The sequence below is a fragment of the Galeopterus variegatus genome, unplaced genomic scaffold (genome assembly GCF_000696425.1).
Source record: "Galeopterus variegatus unplaced genomic scaffold, G_variegatus-3.0.2 Scaffold1023, whole genome shotgun sequence".
In the NCBI taxonomy this organism is placed as follows: Eukaryota; Metazoa; Chordata; class Mammalia; order Dermoptera; family Cynocephalidae; genus Galeopterus; species Galeopterus variegatus.
Genome location: NW_007727134.1, coordinates 236,828 through 260,939, shown reverse-complemented (window position 1 = coordinate 260,939; position 24,112 = coordinate 236,828). Strand labels below are relative to the sequence as shown.

General features: G+C 35.1%; 1 protein-coding gene across 3 annotated transcripts in view; it reads right to left on the bottom strand.

Moving 5' to 3' along the window:
• Window positions 1-24,112, bottom strand: part of CNTN1 (contactin 1) — a 294,489-nt gene that overhangs the window by 45,300 nt on the left and 225,077 nt on the right. For all 3 annotated transcript variants that reach the window (XM_008574260.1, XM_008574258.1, XM_008574259.1), the window contains 6 exons: window positions 17,160-17,292; window positions 12,274-12,446; window positions 10,026-10,121; window positions 5,525-5,731; window positions 2,322-2,421; window positions 1,986-2,167 (listed from right to left, as the gene is read on the bottom strand). In XM_008574260.1, the coding sequence (XP_008572482.1) occupies window positions 1,986-2,167; window positions 2,322-2,421; window positions 5,525-5,731; window positions 10,026-10,121; window positions 12,274-12,446; window positions 17,160-17,292 (891 nt within the window). The remainder of the gene's footprint in view (window positions 1-1,985; window positions 2,168-2,321; window positions 2,422-5,524; window positions 5,732-10,025; window positions 10,122-12,273; window positions 12,447-17,159; window positions 17,293-24,112) is intronic.

The window sequence follows — 24,112 nt, the reverse complement described above, 5'->3', positions numbered from 1 at the left end:
TATTCCCAGATAACAGTTTATTTTAATTGTGAGAATCCACGACTTGTGCCAAGATAATTTTGTCAAAGAAAAATGATTCCTTGATATATAGTTCTCAAATTGTGGTTCCAGGACCAATAGTCTCAGAATCTTCTAGAAACTTGTTAGAAAGACAAATTCATAAATCCCCAGTAGACATTCTGAATCAGAAATCCTGAAGGTGGGGCCCAGAAGTCTGTGTTTTAATTAGCTCTCCAGGTGATTATGATGCACACTAAAGTTTGCAAACCATTGGTTTAAAAAAGTCATAATGCATAGGTTCTTCCATAAATAAAAAGGCANTGCCCCACCCCCCAGAATTCTGTATTCCCAGATAACAGTTTATTTTAATTGTGAGAATCCACGACTTGTGCCAAGATAATTTTGTCAAAGAAAAATGATTCCTTGATATATAGTTCTCAAATTGTGGTTCCAGGACCAATAGTCTCAGAATCTTCTAGAAACTTGTTAGAAAGACAAATTCATAAATCCCCAGTAGACATTCTGAATCAGAAATCCTGAAGGTGGGGCCCAGAAGTCTGTGTTTTAATTAGCTCTCCAGGTGATTATGATGCACACTAAAGTTTGCAAACCATTGGTTTAAAAAAGTCATAATGCATAGGTTCTTCCATAAATAAAAAGGCATTGGAAAAAGGGAATTAATGATAAAGGGAGGAAATGAGCTACATTAAATGTATATTTTGAAAATTACCAGAACTTTTCTATATACAGGCTCATGTCATCTGCAAACAGGGACAATTTGACTTTATCTTTTCCAGTATGGATGCCCTTTATTTCTTTCTCTTGACTGCTGTGGCTAATACTTCCAATACTATGTTAAACAGGACTGGTGAGAATGGGTATCCTTGTCTTGTTCCCATTCAGCTTTTCCCCATTCAGGATGATATTGGAGGTGGGTTTGTCATATGTGGCTTTTCCTTCCACATCTAATTTGCTGACAGGTGATTATGATGCACACTAAAGTTTGCAAACCATTGGTTTAAAAAAGTCATAATGCATAGGTTCTTCCATAAATAAAAAGGCATTGGAAAAAGGGAATTAATGATAAAGGGAGGAAATGAGCTACATTAAATGTATATTTTGAAAATTACCAGAACTTTTCTATATACAGGCTCATGTCATCTGCAAACAGGGACAATTTGACTTTATCTTTTCCAATATGGATGCCCTTTATTTCTTTCTCTTGACTGCTGTGGCTAATACTTCCAATACTATGTTAAACAGGAGTGGTGAGAATGGGTATCCTTGTCTTGTTCCCATTCAGCTTTTCTCCATTCAGGATGATATTGGAGGTGGGTTTGTCATATGTGGCTTTTCCTTCCATATCTAATTTGCTGAAAGAGTTTTTATCATGAAGAGATGTTGAATTTTGTCAAATGCTTTTTCTGCATCTGTTGAGATTATCATGTTTTTTGTCCTTGATTTTGTTGATGTGATGTATCACATTTATTGACTTGTGTATATTGAACCATCTTTGCATCCCTGGGATGAATCCTACTTGATCATAGTGTACAATTTGTTTGATGTGTTGCTGTATTCTATTTGCTCATATTTTATTGAGGATTTTTGTATTTATGTTCATCAAAAATATTGACCTATAGTTTTCTTTTTTTGTTGTATCTTTGCCATGTTTTGGTATCAGGGTGCTGGCTTCATGGAATAAGTTTGGGAGAATGACCTCTGTTTCAATTTTTTAGAATAGTTTGAAGAACCATACTACCTATTTACTTCTATTAACTATGATACTAATGGCATAAGTTTATAACTTCTGTAACTCATAGTTGTGATTAAATTAGATATAAGATAAATATTTCTTGATGCATAATATAGTAAATGTCACTGTGTCTAAAACTGTTAATGATTATTTAGTAGTTTTTCAAGTACAGAAATGTCTCTAAATAAGGCATTGATAAAATTTACAGAAGATTAAGATGATATATATATACCTTGAACATAAATTCTTGCTTGGTGTTTATCTTTTCCTCTAATGTTCTCAGCTTCACATTCATACAAGCCTTCATCTTCTAGTTGAATATTGAAGATCTTAAGGACAGCTCCAGAGGTGATGATCTCAGCAGTGCTTGGCATCGGTTCTAGGACTTTCCTCCATCGGATATCAGGAACAGGACTTTAAATGAGAGATGCAAGCATGCTAAAGGTCCACAATGCTTAAAAGACAGTTACGTTATGTTTATAGCTGAACATTTCCATCATTTATTTCCTAAAATGGTACAAAAATTAATGTATTCTCATATGTTAATGAAAAGTCTAAGTATACTTACTTTCCAAGTGCAAAGCACTCTAAAGTCACATTCTGGCCCATCAGTGCATATACGTCCTTGAACTGAACCACAATATCAGCAGGATATGGTTTTGTTGTTCCTAATATTAAAATAAGCACAAACATTAATTAATTATTAATGGTAAATGGTTTTTTTAACATTGTGATTTTAATAGGATTAAAACTGCTTCAATATGGAAGGTTTTTCTCTGTGCAAGTCTGGTCATGTCACAATGTATAGACTTGTGTGTTTATACACAGTATGAATTTCCAATAATATTGGCTCATCCTGACAGCCGCTTAACCAATCTAACTCAATTCACTAAAAAAAATTCATGAAGTTTTTAGGGAGCACCAAATAAGTATAAAACATTGTGATAGGTGCTGTATGGGACTCAGGAAGGTAGAGAAAGAAGAAAGGAAATGAGGAAGAAGGGAAGGGAAGAAAGAGAAGAGAATGGAAAAGAAAGAGGCAAGGCAGGAAAAGAGGAAGAAGAGAAGAAAGAAGTGTTCACAGAGAGGAAGGCAAAGGGGAAAGAAGGGAAAAAAGGAAAACATTTATTCAGACAACATTGCACTCATCAATATAGATTTTTTTTTCATTTATTTAGTGTATCAGTTTTGAAAGTTATGTTATTCCCTCATTGTTACAGGGGAAGAAATAGGCTCAGAAAAGGCTAAATACATTGTTTAGTATTACAACATGAGTGTGTACTTTACACTATATAATGCTAAGGAAATGACTAGATACACAATGACCTGATATATAAGCCAGAACAAGTAGTCTGAAAGAGTGACTGCCAAGGGGGATGGTCAGAAGTATGTAAAGCTATGGGAATCTCAGGCAAAGATGGCATGTGAACTGGGCCCATTGAGATAAAGGAAGTAGCATGTTATGACAAAGCTCCAGGAGTGTGCAAGGAATTACAAAAGTCCTAGGAACTCAAATGATGTTGAAGCTTATGTAGTTGAAGATGAGCTTGAACTCTTAACTGAGAAGGCCTAAAGACATATAAAAGATTTTGAGACTAATTTCCTTAATGGGCAGCTACCAATGGGATTTGGTAAGAGAACTAATACGGATCTTACCTTTGGTTTTAGTAGAAGACCTTGTTGACAGTTTTAAAGGATGAAGCATGGAGAAGAGAAATCTAGAAGAAGGTCAGAGATATAAAGGTGGCTGTTTCATTAATTCAAGCAACACAGGTGAGGGATAACACTAGGGTACAGTCACAGTGAAAACAAAAAGGAAAGAAGAGATACACATTGTATTTTAGAGACAGAATCAACAGTTCTGCTCTTTGGATCAATGTTTCTCAAGGAGTATGTAGATCAAAGGCCCAATTCATTAGAATCACCTGGGCTGCTCACAGGACTTGCAGAGTCTTGGGTCACATTTTTTCCAAAGCTTTCCAGGTGCTTACATGCCAGTTAAGAACCACTGTATTAGCTGTCCTGAAGATCAGGGGAAGAGATGAAGTGATGATTGAAAATGCTACCTTGCGCTGGTAGAAACAAAATGCTATTGCTAAATGAGCTGAATAACACCAAAAGTGGAGGAGGTTTTGTGGGGAGACAACACATGTGTTTAGAGCACTTTGAGCTTGACATCCTTGAGAGCCTTTTGTGGGACAGATTCAAGATATATACAGAATTAAGATCTAAACAAAAGTAAAAGTTTTGCAGATGTGAATTTCAAGTCATCTGCAAAGGGCTATTGCTGAAAATGTGCAAGTCGGTGAGAATATCTCAGAACAAGAGTAGAGAGCAATATGAGAGCTCTTCAAAACATTCATGAAAGGATTTGTATTATCTTTTAATTCAATTTTCCCACAAGCTTTTCAAAGTACCCTCATACAAGAAGGAAGAATATCTTGTGAAGAATACTGTATACAATTTGTCAGAGAGGTGGTGGGAGATGAGGAGTCAAAGAAATTAGGAGAAGAAAAGTTCATAAGAGGAAGAAGATGTGGTATCAAAGTTCAAACAGGGGCTGGCCATGTGGTGCACTGGATTTTTCATAATTGGATCAAATGAGTTGTGAAGCAGAGCAACAGGAGGAATTAGCATAAGCAGGAGGAGAAATATTTCTTCCTCTGAGATAGGCAGTAAGAAAATAACTGGAAGTGCTAAAGTGAAAGTGTATTTGTGGGGAAGAGTTGGAAATAAAATCAAGGAAATTCTTACATGATGGCCACATTTTACCCTGTGAGGTAGGGGGTGAGAGTATCCCCTAAGACTGATAAGAGAAAACTGTGCCAAAAAGATAACAATATTTATTGAATACTAATTATGTGACGATTGTTTAATAAAAATGGAATCTCAGTGGTGTTTTGGCATTTTCCCCATTGTCACACTGTATTTAAGCGTAGAGGCAGGAACCAAAACTAAGTCTGTTAACTCTGAAGCTGGAATTTCCTCAGAAGCTTGAACTCACTGATATTAATGTAGCAGTAGGACTGAGATAAAAATAGCAAAAAATAATCAAATACATTGTTATCTAATTCTCTTAAGCAGCAACGTATTTTAGTTCAATTGGAGCCTCAGAAAAAGACCAATCAGGAAGTCATCTAACATGGTGCCTCGGTAGTAGCGCCCTATGTTAATTACTTAGGGTAGAAAAGGCAGTTTATTAATTTATTTGCATCATAGAAATAGTTTCTTAAAAATATCAAAATAATCTAGGTGTCTTTTTTTTTTTCCAATTCTGCAATCACTATTGTTTACTCTGATCTAATCATTTGGTCTCTTCGTGATCTTACTAAGTAGAAATGGCCGTGAAACAAAAAGCAGATGCCAGTGATTTCCACTGTAACCAATATATGAGCACTTGACTCATGAATCAGTCCTCTGTGTATTTCCTGAGCTATAGGCAATTAAACTCAACTTGACCATCTCCGGGCAATTTTATTAGATTAATCTTCTAACTCCAAAAGCTAAGGACCAAGCCTGTGGCCCCACTCACCATGCAGACCCTCTGTATTGTCCTGCCTGAAAAGATAGCTAGTCTTCCCACTGGATATTTCTTCTTCTTATTTATTGTAAGTATACCATAAGCAAACAATTTTGCTAAAACGGAGTGCAACAAATATGCCTGAAAAGATAGCTAGTCTTCCCACTGGATATTTCTTCTTCTTATTTATTGTAAGTATATCATAAGCAAACAATTTTGCTAAAACGGAGTGCAACAAATGAAATACTTACTTTCAGGTATTGGAACGAGTGGGATAAATTTGCTGAACACACTCTTTGTAATAGAAGGACTGGATACGAAGCAGGAGTAATTGCCTTTGTCAGAGGACTCAACATTTGCAATGTAGAGATTGCCATTCGTCTGAGACACAAATCTTCGTTTATCCATTGTGATAAATACAGGAAATTCATTTAAAAGCCAGCGGTAGCTGAGATCATCTAGAAGAAAATATTTACTAAATATTAAGCTCTTCTCCAAAAGCAAAGATTTTGTTTTCTAGTAACAAGCTATCATCTAATCTAATAGGGGCTATTGTAGAGCAAATGTTGGAAGAAAGCCAAGACAATGCAAATTTTCTAATAGTTACCGTATTTTGTATGAATGTAAGTATCATGCTATGGAATTACATCTTTTTATCTACCTGTCTCTGTTATTTTATGGACAGTTAATATAATTACTTCCATTTCATTGATGGGCTAAGTGATACTCAGGTTAAATAATTTGCTTAGAATCTCATGAACATTAAATAGAATTGGGATTTTGAATCCAGGCCTAAGAATTCCAAAGCCCATGACTGATCACAGAAGAACTAGGATAGGAAGGAATTTAGGGGGCTCCTTAAATTCTTGAAATGATGGTTTCCTGGGATTGGGCAAGAAGTGTCATAGTCAGAAAAAAGTACCACGCAGTCTTTCATTCAAACTGATATTTACAGTAAATTTGAAAGAAGATTGAACTTTTCTGATTCTGGAATAATTTTTCCTATCCTCAGTTAAAATGAAAAACAATACTTTTCGGTGATTTCTAGTAATAATTAAATTTCAAAAAACCAAAAACGTCAGGAGAGTGTGTTCATTTCCCTACAGAAAAAAGGAATTTTGTAACCATACAATGTTTTAAAGATACTGCCCACAAGGTGTATTCAGAGCAGTCTGGATACTCAGTGGTTGTGTGAATACAGAGACCTGGATTTTAATTCTAGATATGACTTTTATCAGGCTAATTATTTGTTCTATTGCTCAGTTTCTCTAAAATTTAAGATATTTTTCTGTGCTCCACCCATAAGAGATGCTTGAAGAGGAATGAAGTAAGTTATAATATTTGAACATTCCAGAGATGAAAACTAGGTCAGAGAAGTTATAGTGGTGATGTTTGTATGAGCATAAGTCTTAGACTATAAGGCAACTGGTCTGACTGATATAATACCCAATATAGATTCCGCAATTTACTTATTTTACAAAAATAAAATACCTTCTATGTGTCACTAAACAAGATAGATGTGGTCTTTACCTTTGTGGGACTTGTCACATAATTAATCTAAATTTATCTAACAAGTTTTAGCTTGCTGGTAAGGCCATTTACTTGGACAAAATAATAATAATTGCAATAGGTTAGAAGCTATCAACTCTCATTACAACAAAGGTAGGAATTGTTAGTGCCTTTTCTAAATGGGGGAGCCAGGGCCTTGCTAGGTTAAGCAAATTGTCCAAGATCACACCGCAACAGGGAGGCAGAACTGATGCTCTAACCTCCTTTTCCACCCACCATCACTAAAATAAAATGTACTATGACTGGGGTGATAGCCACCCTGGCTCTCTGACTTAATGATGAGAATTAATTTTGGCAATCAAGAGCTAAGCCCTGACCCAGTTCTTCTCTATGTCTTTCCTAGCACCATGCAGGTGACAAAATCAACCATCTTTGAAAAAGCCATCATCTGTTTTCCTCCCAGCACTGTAGAGTGGATTAAATAATAAATTACCATGAAATTAATTTTTCAGGGTGACTAAGTGCCAGCACATGTTTGAGAAATGTTGCTTCTACTCATAGATAAATGAGACTTCTTTCCCTTGCCCCAGGAGAGTATGGACCAGACATATTACAAGGGAAATTTGTTTTGACCAACTACAGTGCATTTGCCTAGTTTCACTGTGTTACTTTGAACTATATCTCTTATCTAAACTTGCTAAATAATGTATCTTTCTCCATGAAATACACTCAAAATATTTTAGTGTGTCCTGGAGGAATAACTTGCAAACTTTTTAGATTCTCATGCCTTTTAAAAAATTAGCCTCATTTCTTATGAATCCATATTTAAGTTTATAAATGTGCCTATTATTAGATATTTTATATCTTGCCAATGGTACCTACCCTTCAAATGATGGACTTTTTTTCCCTCCATTGTTTCGCTTGCAATATACAGAGATATGATTTACATTTGTGACATGTGATAAGTCAATTTTTGATGGTTATATTGACAGAAAATTAGCTAGAAATAAAGTACTCTGTTTTCATTTTTGACATCCTAGGAGTTTAAAAAGTCTTATGCATTTCTGAATTATTTATTATGATATAACAAAACGAAATCTAAACAAGTGAGTTTACCTTTCCATGAAACTTAACCCCTACATTCAATCAATCTAATGAACAAATTTATCTACTTTCTCACTCTCTTACTCCCTCATTCCTCATACATTTATTGAGCACTTATTCTGTGCTAGGCATTAGATAATCAGTCATATAAAAAATGTTACTATAAAATTGAATAAACATTTGTACTGAAATGTACACTTGTGAATGTTCTTGATAAATAACTAAAGTAGTTCAAATCAGAGTTTTCCCCTTTGCAAAGAACTGTCTCAAATTCAGAGAAAAATGTAACGGATTGTGAAAGATGAGACATTTTATTCTGTATTTTTTTCCTGTGATAACATCTCTGTAAATGTGAATAAAAAATCATCGGAGTAGTAAAATGTACTAGATAACAATAATCGATTCAAAATTTGGAATGTATTGATATATGTTATTTACTTTAATAATAATACACTGAAATTACATATCCACTTTACCATTTTTAAATTTGAAGCTCCTAACAGTCTCTATGAAGTAGGTGGCACAGGAGTTATTATCCCCAAATTTTAAATGAGGAAATTAAGAGGTAGACATGCCTAAGATTACTCAATGTAGGATTGAATCCCAGATTGATCACCAGCTCAAACAACCCCCAAATTTTAAATGAGGAAATTAAGAGGTAGACATGCCTAAGATTACTCAATGTAGGATTCAATCCCAGATCGATCGCCAGCTCAAACAATAGGGCTCAACAACTATAAAGAGGTACATTCATAATATTCTTAGAGGTTCAGACAAGACAGATTCCCTTGCACCCTCAACCCAATGAAGTTTTAAACTGCAAAGCACAACACCTTAATTTTACTGCATTAGGGAGAAAGGAGGATTTAAGGCACAGAGATGGCAAAATAGTACACACACACACACACACATGGTTTTGAAGTGAATGTCTGTCCTTATATTGGTTGCAGGTGGCATGTGTCATGTTCAAAGACATTATAAAGCTGCTAATAAACTGATGGAAGGGGATGAAGGGCTATTTGGATTTCATTTTGTGATTAATGATGTTTCTTACACTTATTTAAAATCAACTTAGTTTTTTGTTTTGTTTTGTTTTTTCCCAAGTAAATGTATGTTTCTTTAAAGGGCTGAAGAGATAATTGAATCCTTTGGCTTAATGGTTTTAAGCTTCTACCAACCTGTTTTTGGGCCCTGTGATACAGGGCACACAAAGTGATTTATATCAGCTTGTTATGTTTCATTCTCTATGGAGATGTATAAAGTCAAATTTATGACATAATATTAGAACTATAGGAACAGACAACATTTTGATGATACAGGGCACACAAAGTGATTTATATCAGCTTGTTATGTTTCATTCTCTATGGAGATGTTTAAAGTCAAATTTATGACATAATATTAGAACTATAGGAACAGACAACATTTTGAAAAAAATTGAAAAATAATGAAAAATTGTGAGAATTGGTATTAATATGTTGGAGCAAGGGGGTATTAGATAAATAAAACAAGTGAGAATGGGTGAAAGTATATGAAGCATTTATCTTTTAATTAGCACTCTGATGGCTTTTATTTTAGCAATACCAAATTATAGATAATATATATACAAAGTTGAATCTCATAACAGATGACACTTAATTTAGCCCATTTTCTGAAGTGAAAGATTATTTTTACAGATTGATCCTCCCTAAAGAGATTAATAATTCATTATGTCTTTATTCCTTTATAGTGTTTAGTTACAGTTCATGGTACATCGTAGATGTTAAATTGTTAAGAAAATGATTGATGATACACCAGTCCTTGATACTGTCCTATTTCAAGGATAATTCCTAGAAAGTCTATCATAATTTCTCCTGTGTAACAGGAACTTTAATGAGGACGTTATCCAACAGTTCTGTTTATAAACTGAAGTGAGTAGAGATCCTTGGGATTAGCACCAAGTGACTAATGAGCCAAGAAAGGAAGCATCTATAACCACTAGTAGGTGACAAAGTTATGCAAATATTGTGTCTTATTTAATTAATACTGATCCACGATCATTAGGCTAAGTGGGTAATTAATAATTTACCATTATTACTAGGAAAATGGAAACTTGCCCATTTCATTTCATAGGTGCTTACAGTCCAGAGAAGCTAAGTTTACCTGGAAAATGGTACGGAGGATCACAGAGAAGCACCATGCCTTTCCCTTCTTTTACTCTGACCTCAGGACGTTCCTCAGGTGGGAAAGGATCAAGATCTAACAACAACAGAAAGGAAAAAAAACGTTCACTCTCTGTCAATAGACAGACTTTCATGACATTTTACCTTTCAGCAGCTAAGTAACTAACTTTTGAGATACAGTACTTCTCAGTTGATTGGGTGGAAACTATGCAACTCTACTCCAATTTTCAGATGCTGGGATTTACACACACTAGTGATAGCAGCCTGTGTAAGAATTCTGACAATCCTGAAGATTACAAATATCTTGAAGACTTTTGTTTAAGATTTAGGGAGAATATCACTAAGGGTATCTGGAAACATAATGGGATCACAAAACCAGAAATATTCTCAAGAAAATAAATAAAGAAGGATGACTAAGAAGAATGGACTCGTCGGAAAGGTTATATTTCCTCTTCCCATGGGAGGACTTGGATACTGGCAGGGAATAAAGGTAAAAGCAGGACCCTACTTGGGGAAAGTGGAAGTGACCAAGCTCTTGCTCCTTTTCAAATTCTGGGTTTACGTCAGTTCAAATTTCCTTTACTCTTTTCTATGCAATTGTAACACATGTTGCTTGATTCCTTGACACTCTACTGTTTTGATTCTTCATGTGTTTTTTGACACTCATTCTGTTTCACTCCAGCCTGTTCTCCTATTTCTTATCTGTAATCAGTACCCAAATTATAACATCTAATTTTTACTTCTCTCAATATATTGTACACCTATGAAAAACCATTTATTCTAATTGTTACCTTTATGCAGAGGACTCTTCATATTTACATCTCTAGTGTGGTTGACTCACTTAAATGTCATCTCTATCCTTGATCGCTTATTTGACATTTCAGCCTGGGTAACTTAATGTCACCCTAACCTCTGCATGTGAAACAACCATTTAAATGCTTCCTCCCATCCTTGAAATTAGTTTTTCTTGCTCCCATCAAATTCTTGATGAGAGCAGAAAGTTTCTGCCCTTTGATTAGACTACCTTTGGAAAAAATATTTAGGGTCTCTTTCCTTCAATGCAATGCAATCTGTTAATTCTTTCTTTAAGATTAGCGTATATTATTTATATTTCTACTTTCATCAAACTAATTTAATCTTATTGTTCTTCCTGACCCTGTCTCACTCACTCCCTCCTGGTAATCACTACCATCTAGGACTTCTCAAAACACTATTCTTATCCTGTAAGTCATTTTGCAAAAGATTTAAATGCTGACTTGTGAAATTACATACTGGAGATCATCTGGTCCAACTATTCTTCCAAAGTACAATTTTCTTTCAGAACAACCTCTGATTTTTAGGTTAGCACAGTGTTTCTCAAAATGTTTTTCATTATTGGCCCTCATGAGGAGAAAATTTTCATTTAATTTAAATTTCAAATAAGTAATTAAATGAACTAAATATAATTTAATTTCTTTCTACTAAGAAATGAAATACTGGGGAATAAGATTTTGTCAAGTAGGGTTGAGCTTTGGAGAGCCACACATCATATGTTGTAATATCTAAGATGATTTCCTCCCCTAAGGACCAGTTTTTAACCTCTTGGGGGTGAACTGCCCCCAGTGGGAATGCAAGGTTTAGCACTTCCATTAATGATAGTTTTTAAAAAGTCACTTAAGATCTTTCAGAACATGGCTGTAGTTTATTGTACAAAATTATCTTTCACTATTTCAAGTGCATCCAGCTTATCCCTCACAATGCTTTGCTGTCCTAAAATGTTTCCTTCACCACAGATTTCAGGCTCACTCATCTTGTAAGATCTACCCCATCTATGGTGCTTTCCTCTCCTTCTTCCTGTTTTCTTTTCTTGCTGAACTCTTACGATAGCATATATTGGTACCTATTTTGAATGTCACAGCAGAGTTCCTTTATTTTAATTTAAAGCTTTCATATATGAATGGCTTGCCTCACTACCAACAATTTGCAACCAGTGTGTGGGGAGGAATGTGTATTCTTTAACATTCCACACAATAAGCATTCAGTATTTTGTTGGAATGATGAGGCAGGAATGTCCATTTTTATTGGGAGAAGTAAGTAAAAGGATTTTAATAGAAAAAAAAAAAAAAGCCAAGAGTTGACCACCACAGAATCAGCTCTCTAGTTTATGTAGATTTTTATCAATAATGAAAACATTTAATTTTTACTTAACCTAAGTACACTTGCCCTATTTTAAAGTTACAGTTACTTACATCCAAAGCTCAGGGTTGCTTCTGTGCTTCTGACCATCCCATAGTTATTTGATGCTAAACAGTAGTATATTCCAGCATCTTTATGTTTGTCAGGATTGTTTATAACAAGGTTTCCTCCTACCATACTGTATCGTTCACTTGTCAGATCAACATCCCCATTATTCATTCTCCACCTATGAGAAAAAGATAAAAATGTATATCAAAGGTGGGCCCACAAACTGTGGTGGGCTGTGTTCTAAAATAACTTGGGTAGAGCTCCACGTGAAATCAGGTGAGGAGGTATATGACTCAAGGTGGTATTTCTTCATACCCTATAAGTCTGAATGTCTGGGATCATGTTTTATAATTTAGTGCAGTTACAGAAAAGTAAATGATAAAGTGTGTGACATATTTACCCTTTTTTCATGAAGTTTCCTAAACGACAAATATGTTGAGTTTTACTACATAGATTGATTTCTTAGCAGATACACATGGGTTATAATTGATAACCACCTACGTACTACTGAGATTCACACATATACAAATATGTTGTTTAAAATACTAAAGTGAGGGGCCGGCTCGGTGGCGCACTGGATAGTGCGCCGCCTGGGAAGCGCGGCGGCGCTCCCGACCGAGGGTTCGGATCCCACATACAGACTGGTTCCCGCTCACTGGCTGAGCGAGGTGCGGGAGCAACACCAAGGGTTGTGATCCCGTTGCCGGTCCCCGGTCCGGTAGGGGGGCAACACTGAGGGTTGCGATCCGTTGCCGGACACGGAAAAAGACAAAAAGACAAAAAAAAAAAAAAAACTAAAGTGCATTGCTATAGCTAAAATAAAATATAAAATATCAGTATCTGATTTTAAATATCAAAGTAATTTTTCAATAAGAAAACTAATGGATTCAGGGTTCTGCTCAGTAAATGGAATATTCTGACCACTAGAGGTCGATCACACAATTTGAAAATGGTGAAAGTCAGCTGGGTCCTTTGATTCCAAGCCACAAATAAATTAATAAAATCCAATATTCTTCAGCCTAGAGTTGGTGGTCACTTATGTGTTTTCTCATTATTCAGGGAATATTTTTGGTAAAAGCATTTTTCCCCTAACACATAATCTCATAACAAAGTAGGTGAGACACGTTGCAGATAATCAGACCATTAATCAATAGGGATTGTGTTATAAACGGACTGGAAACAGGGATCTAACTTTCTTGGTGAGATGCTGAAAAGAATGCATGTAGAAAATAGCTTTCAATTAAGATGACCACCTGCATAATTTTATAATCATTCTGTATCAGAGTTTATCCTTCAAGGTTCCATGTCCTCAAGAATGTCACAGATAAGAGCGTTGATCAAGTAGATGAAGTAGTGGCTGTGGCTACATCACTCCTTGCCTGGCACGTTTCTGATTAGGGTAAGACTCAGGCCAAGAAGGCCTAATAAGTTTAGACTGTCTTTTATGAAATCAAAGTTACTGGAACATTTTTAGTTATAATTTTTATAGTGTAAGAGGTAATTTAAAAGCAAGCATAGAAAATTGTGCTTTTACATTTCTAAAACCTACCAATAAATAAATCAACCCAATAAATAAATCCTCGCTGTCACCCCAACTGATGGCAATATTGTCCCTGCCTGAACCATCCAGTGTCAAGCTGCTTAGCCCTTGTCGAGCGAGATAGGTGGTTTCCTTTTTCGGCAGCTCCAATTGCTGGGATCCCCATGACTCCCATTATGTTGCTCCAAATTTTTGTTTATTGACTTAACTGTCTCACCATAGATCAGATTCTGCCTATGATATATAATGATCAAGTTTTTCTGTGTTTGGGTAAGTTCACTGGTCTATTGTCAGAAACATGCACTATTGTTAAAATCTCTTTTACACTGCTTTAAATAAAGTTTTAATTGTAGTGCTTGTTGCTATAGGGGTGGGGCTAAGATAATGAAAACTTCAAGTCTGATTGAGTAAGAGGTAAAGTTCCCCACTGTACCTCTCAGGATGTTGTCATGACTAACACATTTTCACAGAACATGCAACAAATATAAAACTACTGCATGAATGACAAATTGCGTGATCACCAAGGGTTAGTATGGCTTGCCCTGAATATTAAGTAAATTTTATAAACTTCAAGTGTTCTTTTCCATCAGACCATCTGCATCAGGAGCTGATTTTCTCTCTCTCTCTCTCTCTCTGTCTCTCTCTCTGTCTCTCTCTGTCTCTGTCTCTCTCTCTCTCTCTTTTTGGTTGTCAAATGCAGACTGCCTTCATAACAGGATTAAACATCCACTTGTCCCCTCCAGCTCTCTACATTAATGAATAGATAGTCAGGCCAAACTCAAACTGTGAATTTCAGTGCTAGTGCAACCTGTGAGAGGAAGGTGGTGATGTATTTGACAAGCAAAGTTCTGCTTCTTACTGTCTCTGCAGGGTGGGGAGAACAGGGGCAGCAAAGAGAAGCACAGCCCTACCTATGTTTCTAGAACACTATCTGAGAACAACCCCTCTGTGTTGTTGCTTCCATGCCAGTCTGGAGGCTGATTTTCTAAGTTTCCCTGAATGAATGTCAAGGACACAGTGTCACAGAATGAGCTTCACTGAAATAGCTTTTGAGATTCCATCAGTCGATCCAGATAGACAAATACTGAAAAAATTCTATAATTCTTTGGAAGTCATAAAACCTGTGTTTCAGTCCTGGATCTGTGATTTACTAGCTCTTTGGCAAGCCAATTTTCTTATTCAGGACTCAGCTTCCTCTGCTGTAAAATTGCCTTGGATTAGATCTCCTCTCCATCCCCTATTAGTTATACTATTTCATGTCCATGACTATGTGCATAGGCTCCCATTGTCTATGGCTTAAGGGTAGAGAGAAGTCTAGCCCATCAAATATTTTCAAAACAAATGTTTATTTATAATCTATAAAATACCTACTTATATTGCACTCCCATGCATGAAATTAAAACAATAAAAATAATTTCATAGGGACAGTGATTTTGTATCTCAATACATATTCTGTTTTAAGAATAATTTTGTAATTATAGCCAGAGGCAAAAGAAAATGAGTACAATTAGAATTAAATAGGGGCAAGGGGATATCCTCTTTGATAACAACTTTTTCTATCCCAGAAAAAAAAATTTACTATTAAAATCAACATTGTTGAATGACAACTTTTCATTAAGTCAGGTGACATTAACACACTAGAGCCCCCAGTTTCCTCATCAACCATTTGCTTTGTCTTCATGGAATCATTTCACAGGTGAAGTTCAAATCCATTGGCATTTGTTTAATTTTTGAATATTATTGAAATTGGTGACTTTTAATTAAGACATCCAACTTGTTTCTTACTCAGCTTGCTCTTTACCTTGTCAGGAAAATTCCACTAAGGAGCTGCACACATAATACTGTTGATTCTTGCATAACTAGCATAGTTGAGTCAAGATCATATGACTTTCTTCCTGCCATGTTCCTTAACATAGCATCTCTTATGGTAATGTCACAAGTTGTTTGTCTAAGATGTTTTGCAGGATGCTTGGAGTCAGACTGTTCTGAACAGACTGTGGCCACAGACCTGTCTTCTGAGACTATGTTGGTGTCCAGTGGGTGACCTTTTGAAGACAGAGGGCTGAAAACTCCACCTCCGCTTATGGTAATGTCACAAGTTGTTTGTCTAAGATGTTTTGCAGGATGCTTGGAGTCAGACTGGTCTGAACAGACTGTGGCCACAGACCTGTCTTCTGAGACTATGTTGGTGTCCAGTGGGTGACCTTTTGAAGACAGAGGGCTGAAAACTCCACCTCCAGATCATACTAATGCCACCATTTTTTTGAACATGCGACTCATGAAGAAGCATGCAGACAGCTTATGCCTGCACAGATAGCCAAAGAACTTCCTTAAATTTTTATCCAATCACTGCCCTACCTGATCCTCACCATTCCTAATCTACTCCCCATAAATGTCTCTAACTCCATGCCATCAAAGAGACAGATTTGAAATTATTCTCTCATCTTTTCATTTAGCTGCCTCACATATTAAAACCTTTTTATCTGCTGCAAATACCAGTGTTTCAGTGTGTTGGGTTGCTATGCATCAGTCAACAGACACCATTCAGTTATGCTATAGTTTGCATCACATTAAAAACTGTTAGTATATTTTTCTGAACCTACGAAACAGCAAAACTCATTGTTGTTTTTCATAAAGTTGTTTTTGATAGCATAAATATGTAATCCAGAAAAACAGAAAGAGATATGTTTATAGAGATTGTCTAAAAGGTAGAAACATTTAAGGAATTTGCTATGTTGTCTGCAACATAAATTTGAGAACATTAGAAAAGGCGGATAGCATAAATATGTAATCCAGAAAAACAGAAAGAGATATGTTTATAGAGATTGTCTAAAATGTAGAAACATTTAAGGAATTTGCTATGTTGTCTGCAACATAAATTTGAGAACATTAGAAAAGGCGGTGCTTTATAGAATTACCTATGCGAGCTCTTTAAATGTAATTAATATAGAAATAATATCCATATCTGTAGGTATGAGTTACCTACGTCAATGCATACAAAAACATTTTATCCACAAATATGTATATTTAAATTATTCATAATTTTAATATAACCATGTGCATGCTTAAAAGCATGATCTCTATTAGACAATTTGCAAGTGGGTAATGTACAATGCCTCTAGCATTCTCTGAGCAGAAAATGGTAAATAAATTATCTGCATATATTTAAGAACACCTATTATCTATTTGGGTATTAGACTTTTAAATAGCTCGTATGTCAATATTTTTGTTAATGTCCATGGAATTCGTAGAAGGCTTTATATTACAGCTTTATCAGTACAGAGTCATAGACACTGATCTGCAATCACTTGTCTGGCACTCCATTCTGAAAAGAGCACTGAGGTACATTACTTGTACACCGGGAAAGGGCTGGCTCGTGCCCTGCAGTTAAGTGAAACTTTTCCTTCCAGTGACTCTTCTGGATAAATGGTATTGATGGGTTGCTCTTCAAAAATTGGTCCAAATCCTTTGTCTTCCTCAGAAACTGCCAGAAAAACAAAATCATTTTATATCGTGCTGTTTAATAAGTCAAAGAAAATTTGTATACACTGAAAAGTTATTTGGGAAAAATGTCAGAAATATAGAAACTCCATTTTAATTCAAAACAAAAATATTCACATTCATAATCCTGAGGAAAACATTCAGGTTCTTCATTCAAAATTCTTCTCCACCCATCTCCCATCACTTCTCTAGAAGTACCCAGTGCTGCCAGGCTTAACCACTACAGTGCCTCAAACAAGCCATGTTGCATGCCCCTGAGACTTTGCATATGATTTTCTTCTTTCTGAAATCACCATCCCACTTTTCCCCTCCTATCAACATTTGTGTGGTCCTTTATGACCTAGAGTTAGTTCCTTCAGGAAGACACCTCACATCTTTCCTGGAGTTAGGTGGTCCTCTTTTGTGTTTCCATAGCTCCCCACACATGATGTGGTACTTAACATACCTGCTGCGATTTTTTGATACAACTTTCTATTCTGCTAGACTGCAAATACTTGGGGACAAGTGGCTATGTCTTTAATCTCCATACACCACTCTCTTAGCTATCTACCTGTCCAGAACTCAATAGGTGCAAAAAGACTTTTGACAATAGAATGAATAAATAAATGAGTTTCTAGATGTTCTGGGGAAATCAGTTTCTTTCCTGGGTAAGCTCTTGTTATTTTTTTTCTGAACATGTGATCAGCACTTGTACTTAGCAACCTCTAGAATAATCAGTAAACAAATTACATGGATATGGGATCTGACCAACTGGTTTAAAATTCATTACAAACATACCCCATTGGGAAACAGTTGATCCTGACAGTCTATTCTCTATGGAAGTGAAGAATGACTCCTCACAGCAAGATTAAGAGGTGGGAATCTCTCATATGTCACCAATGTGGCAGTATTTACACAGCACAGCCAGGAGCCATATGCCCCAAATGAATTAATAATGACCTGTGTGGCTACAAAGGACGACTATTCTTACATGAGATCACTGGAATGTTTCTGCTAGATCAAAGCCATGGTTCTCTTCTCCAGCGTATTTCCTAAGAGAGAATTTAAGGCAAATGGCACACAGACATTTTATCTTCTCTAACACAAACCTTGAAAATGAGAACTCTGTTCCAGCTTCCTGGAACAAACAGTTTCATTATGTCATTTATTTATTTTGGCAGCTGGCCAGGATAGGGATCCGAACCCTTGACCTTGGTGTTATCGGCACCATACTCTAACCAAGTCAGCTAACTGGCCAGCCATTATGTCATTTAATTCTCACCTCAGCCCCATTTATCAGTGTACCTTTGGACAAATTATTTAATCTTTCCAAGTCTCAATATCACCCTTTATAAAATGGGGATAATAATAAAATCTGTCTCATAAGGTTATTGTCAAAATTATTTTAAGACAACGCATGGAAGTACATGCCTGGCTTATAGTCAGCAATCAATAAATGCTGATTTTGCAAACACTCTCATGAATTTTCCAATCCTTTCAAAATTTAATTTATATTTCTTGTGTAATAATGAAGCTTCTAAAAGCCAGAAGCCAACTTTTTGTCACTCTTGTGGGTATGGTGATACAAGTATTAGCATTATGTCTTCTGGGTACATATTTGTCGTATACACAGATGGTTAGTACAATTTTTAAGTTAGTTTTCCCAAGTATGAAGCATTAATTTCTCTAAACTAGCCCAAAATGTATCAAAGGGAGCTGTCTAATTTTTAGTTGGAATTTGCTGAAATTGCCTAGCCAACTTTTTGTCACTCTTGTGGGTATGGTGATACAAGTATTAGCATTATGTCTTCTGGGCACATATTTGTCGTATACACAGATGGTTAGTACAATTTTTAAGTTAGTTTTCCCAAGTATGAAGCATTAATTTCTCTAAACTAGCCCAAAATGTTTCAAAGGGAGCTGTCTAATTTTTAGTTGGAATTCGCTGAAATTGCCGTTTAAGAATTTATAAAACTCACGCGCATTCCATAACCACCATCCCAATTCAGAGAGCAGATAAATGGCTGGATCAGAATCACGAGAACCAGAGGAACTGAGATTTAGCTCCAGAAATATACTTTTCTAGCTGTTGTTTTATGCAAAAGTAAATATAAGGAGTTCGCAGGTGCTCTCTGCCAATGATTTTGAAAGTCCTACTCTGGGCTGTCTATTTCCATATCCTTCTTGAGGTTGTGAAAACCAGAAAAGCATATGTCTTCCGCTTTACTTCTAATAATTTTTCTGATGAAGCCTGATATTTTCTGGCCTTTCAGGATGTAACAGCACACCAGGGAAAAATGAGAAATGAATCCCAAGTCCCTGATGACTAAAGACTTTCATTTTATATACAGGGCCTGGATTTTCCATTCTCTGAAAGAAATGACCTTGTGCTTATCTACGGTAAAATCATATGCTATTTTTCTTCCCACTTGGACAACTTCATAAGCTCTTCCTTGAGTCTCTCCCAATTGCACAGTTTTTCTGCCTGGAGCAATATAGTAACACCTGATGACTTGAAGATCCTTTTGTTTCTTCCTAATTCACATTTAAACACTTAGAAAGACAAGTGAAGAAGTGCTCTTCTATTAATATATTTAGATTCTTTTCTTAATGGCAAGATGACTTCTATTCCCACTCTACCCCTTGATAAATAATGAATTTAATGTGAATTATTTCAAACAATCTGTTAAAAATCTAAATACATAAATATTTAGAAAACTAAAAATAAGTATCATTTACGGGAATATAAAGCTCATAAATATCTTCTAAGTACATTGTATTAATGTGACAAGCCTGATGATGATTTCATTATTATTATTACCAATGGACAAGATCATCAGATTTAAGGAGAAATGGATATGTGATGCAATCATACATATACTTTAAACAGAAGACCACTGATCTGCTCTAAATTGGGTCTTGAGTTTCCACTTCCTACAACAATACTAGCACAAGAATTCAGATGGTCACCTTGTGGGCTACAATTTAAAGAACTACAGATATTAGTTGTCCTTAGTTTAGTCAATGAATTGAGTCTGACCTTGAGTACTGCAATGAGGTTTTAGATACAACACCAAAAGCATGATCGGTGAAAGAAAAAAAGGTGGATAAGTTGAATTTTACTAAACCCAAAACTTCCGCTCTGTGAAGGACATGGTTAAGAGAATCTCAGGTCTTCAGCATTAAAAGTTTTTCTTTGGACCTTCTTCAACTTGCATTCCACAAGCAGGGAATTGGTGAGACTTTTAACTAAATGTCTGTCTCATTTAAAAATGGGAAATACAGCAGTAATTGCATATGACTTTGTAAAATGTGAACTCATTTCAAGAGGTATAGAGTTGCATTAGCTAAAGACACATTGCAAGATTGTATTTCCAGAAAGTAGAAATACAATTCAGGTCTATCTAGCATCTGCTTCTGTAATGCCTTCTGGGAGTGCCTTATAGGAAGGGTCATAATCCAGAATTCTTAATTTAATCAATAATTTCATTAGGTCCCTCAAATGGACTACTTTTATAACTTTGAAATAAGGTGAGTTATGTTTATTCAGAATTGCCTTGATTATTGTAAGTACTGTATCATACCTTCAAGCACAATAAAGACAGATTCAGATGAGCACATATCTATGTAGATATTAGTTAGTAGATTTCCACATTTTAATTAAATGATGTCTTAAATATTTCTCTTGATAACATACCTTCTGATATTAAGTTACATGCTTTTAGGATAAAGGTTGGTCAACTTCTAGAAAATTGAGGATATTTTTTAAGTAGACTCTTCATCTTAATAATATGTATTTTAAAAAGTTTAATTTTTTTCTAGAAAAGGTACCAGCAATGAAAATTTCCATTGAACATTATGGACTGTCATATATGAATTATGACGAGGCTTTACCTATTGAGACATATTGAGGTTATGTATATATATGAGAATAGGCAATCCTTCAAAGTGTATATAAAGATTAAACAATTTGGGGATAAACTTTTATTGAAAAAACTGGGTAATATTAGTGACCCCTGCTATTTTTCTTCTTAATGACAATACTTTTCAAAAATTACATGCATGTATTTCCCAGTACTCTGCTTGCATCTTAACTTTATAGGAATAGACAATGAAACCTTTAGGGGATTAAAACATGAAGCTAATCTCCAACAAAATACTAAAATTATCTTTCACACTGAGAAAATCTTACATTTAATATTTTACTTTTGCCCATTTCCTAGATCAAAAAGCAGACTAGGATACACGTCACATCATATTAGTGTGTCTAGTAAGTATTGTTTTACAAATATAAGTCTCTTGCTTTTCTAAAATTTTGAAGTCCAAATAAAATAACGTATACCATTTGGTGGTTTAACAATTGCTCTTTATATTTTACTTTAGACACATGTTTGGGCCCTTGAAAGATAATTACTCAAAAAAAGCATTGTATCGCATTGCCATGCTCAGCATGCATTCTGAATATGAACCTAATAACCCCCTTGAAGACATTACCTGAGCTCACTGCCCTTCTAAATTAACTAGGGTGCTCAGACCCAGGGAAAAGAACTTTCAGGGATAATACGAAACAAGGCTCAACAAAGGATCCATTAACACAAGCACTATACTCTCAGTCTACAGAAAATACTCCCATCTGTTGCTTTTTTCTACAGCCATGGAAAGAATTCATCAGGGATAATACGAAACAAGGCTCAACAAAGGATCCATTAACACAAGCACTATACTCTCAGCCTACAGAAAATACTCCCATCTGTTGCTTTTTTCTACAGCCATGGAAAGAATTCAATGACAAATTTTGACGCTTTGGAAATATTACCGGGATGAAAGGAACAAGAAACAAAACACAGATAATGACTATGGTTTTTTAAAAATCTAAGATTATTTTTTAAATACATTCCTTTTTTCTTGCTGGATAAATTCTTCCAAAATGTATCATAAAGTTATAGATGACTTCTTATGCTAATTGAAGTTTTAACACTTCACATCACTCTTTTTTTTGATTTGTTCTTAATACAGATTTATTTATTTTCTACCATATAATGTGACTATCACAAATCTATTACAGATGTTAGGTATACTTCTCAAATTTAATAAACAAGATTAACCAGAAAGAAATAAATCAGGTATAAATATTTACAGTCAAATTTACAAATGTGAACAACAGGCAAAACCTACTGCTTTTTTTCAGTATTATTCTCAGTTTATTATTTATTATTCTCAGTATTATTCTCACAATTAATGTGATTAGTCAGTTGCCTGATCTGAAATGGGATTACTTCACCTCTCACTATGTGGAAATGGTCCACTGCAATCTCGCTATTCTATTTTATTTCTGGAAATTGAAAGTAAAATTACAATTTGTGCTTCAGAGTTATTTTTTATTCATTTTATATTCCTTTTGAAACAAATTCCATTTCCCATTCTATAATATGTCATTTCAATCTGTTAGTTATTAAACATAATTTTACATAGTAGGTTATAAGAAGAGTCTCAGGAAAAAATGTATTAGAAAAAAGAAATGGCCACAAAATTTGAAGAGAGTCTAACATTGGAAATTTTACAATATTTACAATATTACAGTGGTTATGGGGTGTATTTCTCTTGAAATACAATACGCTCTCTAAATGAGGCAATACTATTGTCTCAAAGCATGCTTCCTCCAGACAGTAGAGCTTCCTATCTTCACTACCAACCATTCCCTACTGATAAGAGAAAAGAGACATTTAGAGATTAGGGTTTGAATACTCTGGTATTCAATTCCTTAGGCCCCAATTCTTTAGGATCATGGGTAATAGATAACATTACTATAGCTAAAAATATGAAGTGAAGAGTTGTTCTCAAAAATGTGCAGAAATCCAATTATTAGAATGAAGGCCAGGGTCAGGTTAGCAGAAAGGTTGCAAGTACTAAATTCTCTGCTTGGCTTTATCTGCCCAACGAGAGCCTGTCATGTCTCTTGACAGCAGCCACTCCCTGACATGTAGGTACCCCAGAAGCATCTAGACACTGTGTTTTATGTAACTGGCTAGGCGTCTTCCCACACTTACCTCATGTCGGACTACATCCTACTATATGGTGTGTTGCAGCTACTAAGATCCAGCCTGTCTCAGGCTCCATCTGGCCTATTTAGATTAATGGGGCTATGAGTGAGCATATCATAAAGTAATGATAAATCATTAAATGCTCTAAAATGTCAATCATATGTGATTGAAATCATATTTGATTGAGATAGAAAAATATACTGAAAACAATGATAAGTAACTTATGAGAGTCTAATCGAAAAAAATGTCTGGGAAATTTGGGTGCAAGTGCTTTAAAGACATGGGGAATTCTCTGTCCTCCTTACAGCCAAGTAATAAAGAACTTTTTTCAATATTAGCTTTTGATATTATAGTCATACCGTAACTCTAAATGTGCAATGTATAAATTACAGATTATTGAATGTTCTAATTATTATAAAATAGATATTATACTGCTATTTTACTTCTTCCCTTTACACTTTTTCTCACTGAATTACAAAGGAGTTATAGAGATCTTTATCTTCATTTTAGGTTAGCTTAGGTGAAAATTGGTCCTGAAATAGTTGCAGCTTGCATTTTATTATTTTTTTTTTCCTGAAAGTAGATCAGGAGTGTAAAAAAGTATTTAAAATAAATATTCACTCTCAAATTATTTATTTATTAATTAAACATCTTAACATTATAGGTTAAGTCTGTGCAACTTATTTGGATTTATTCTCTTTTCTCAATAAGAAACAATACCACCTCCACAAAATCTAAAAAATAAAAAAAATTAATTTTAAAAGATGAGCAGAGTGAAGCTGG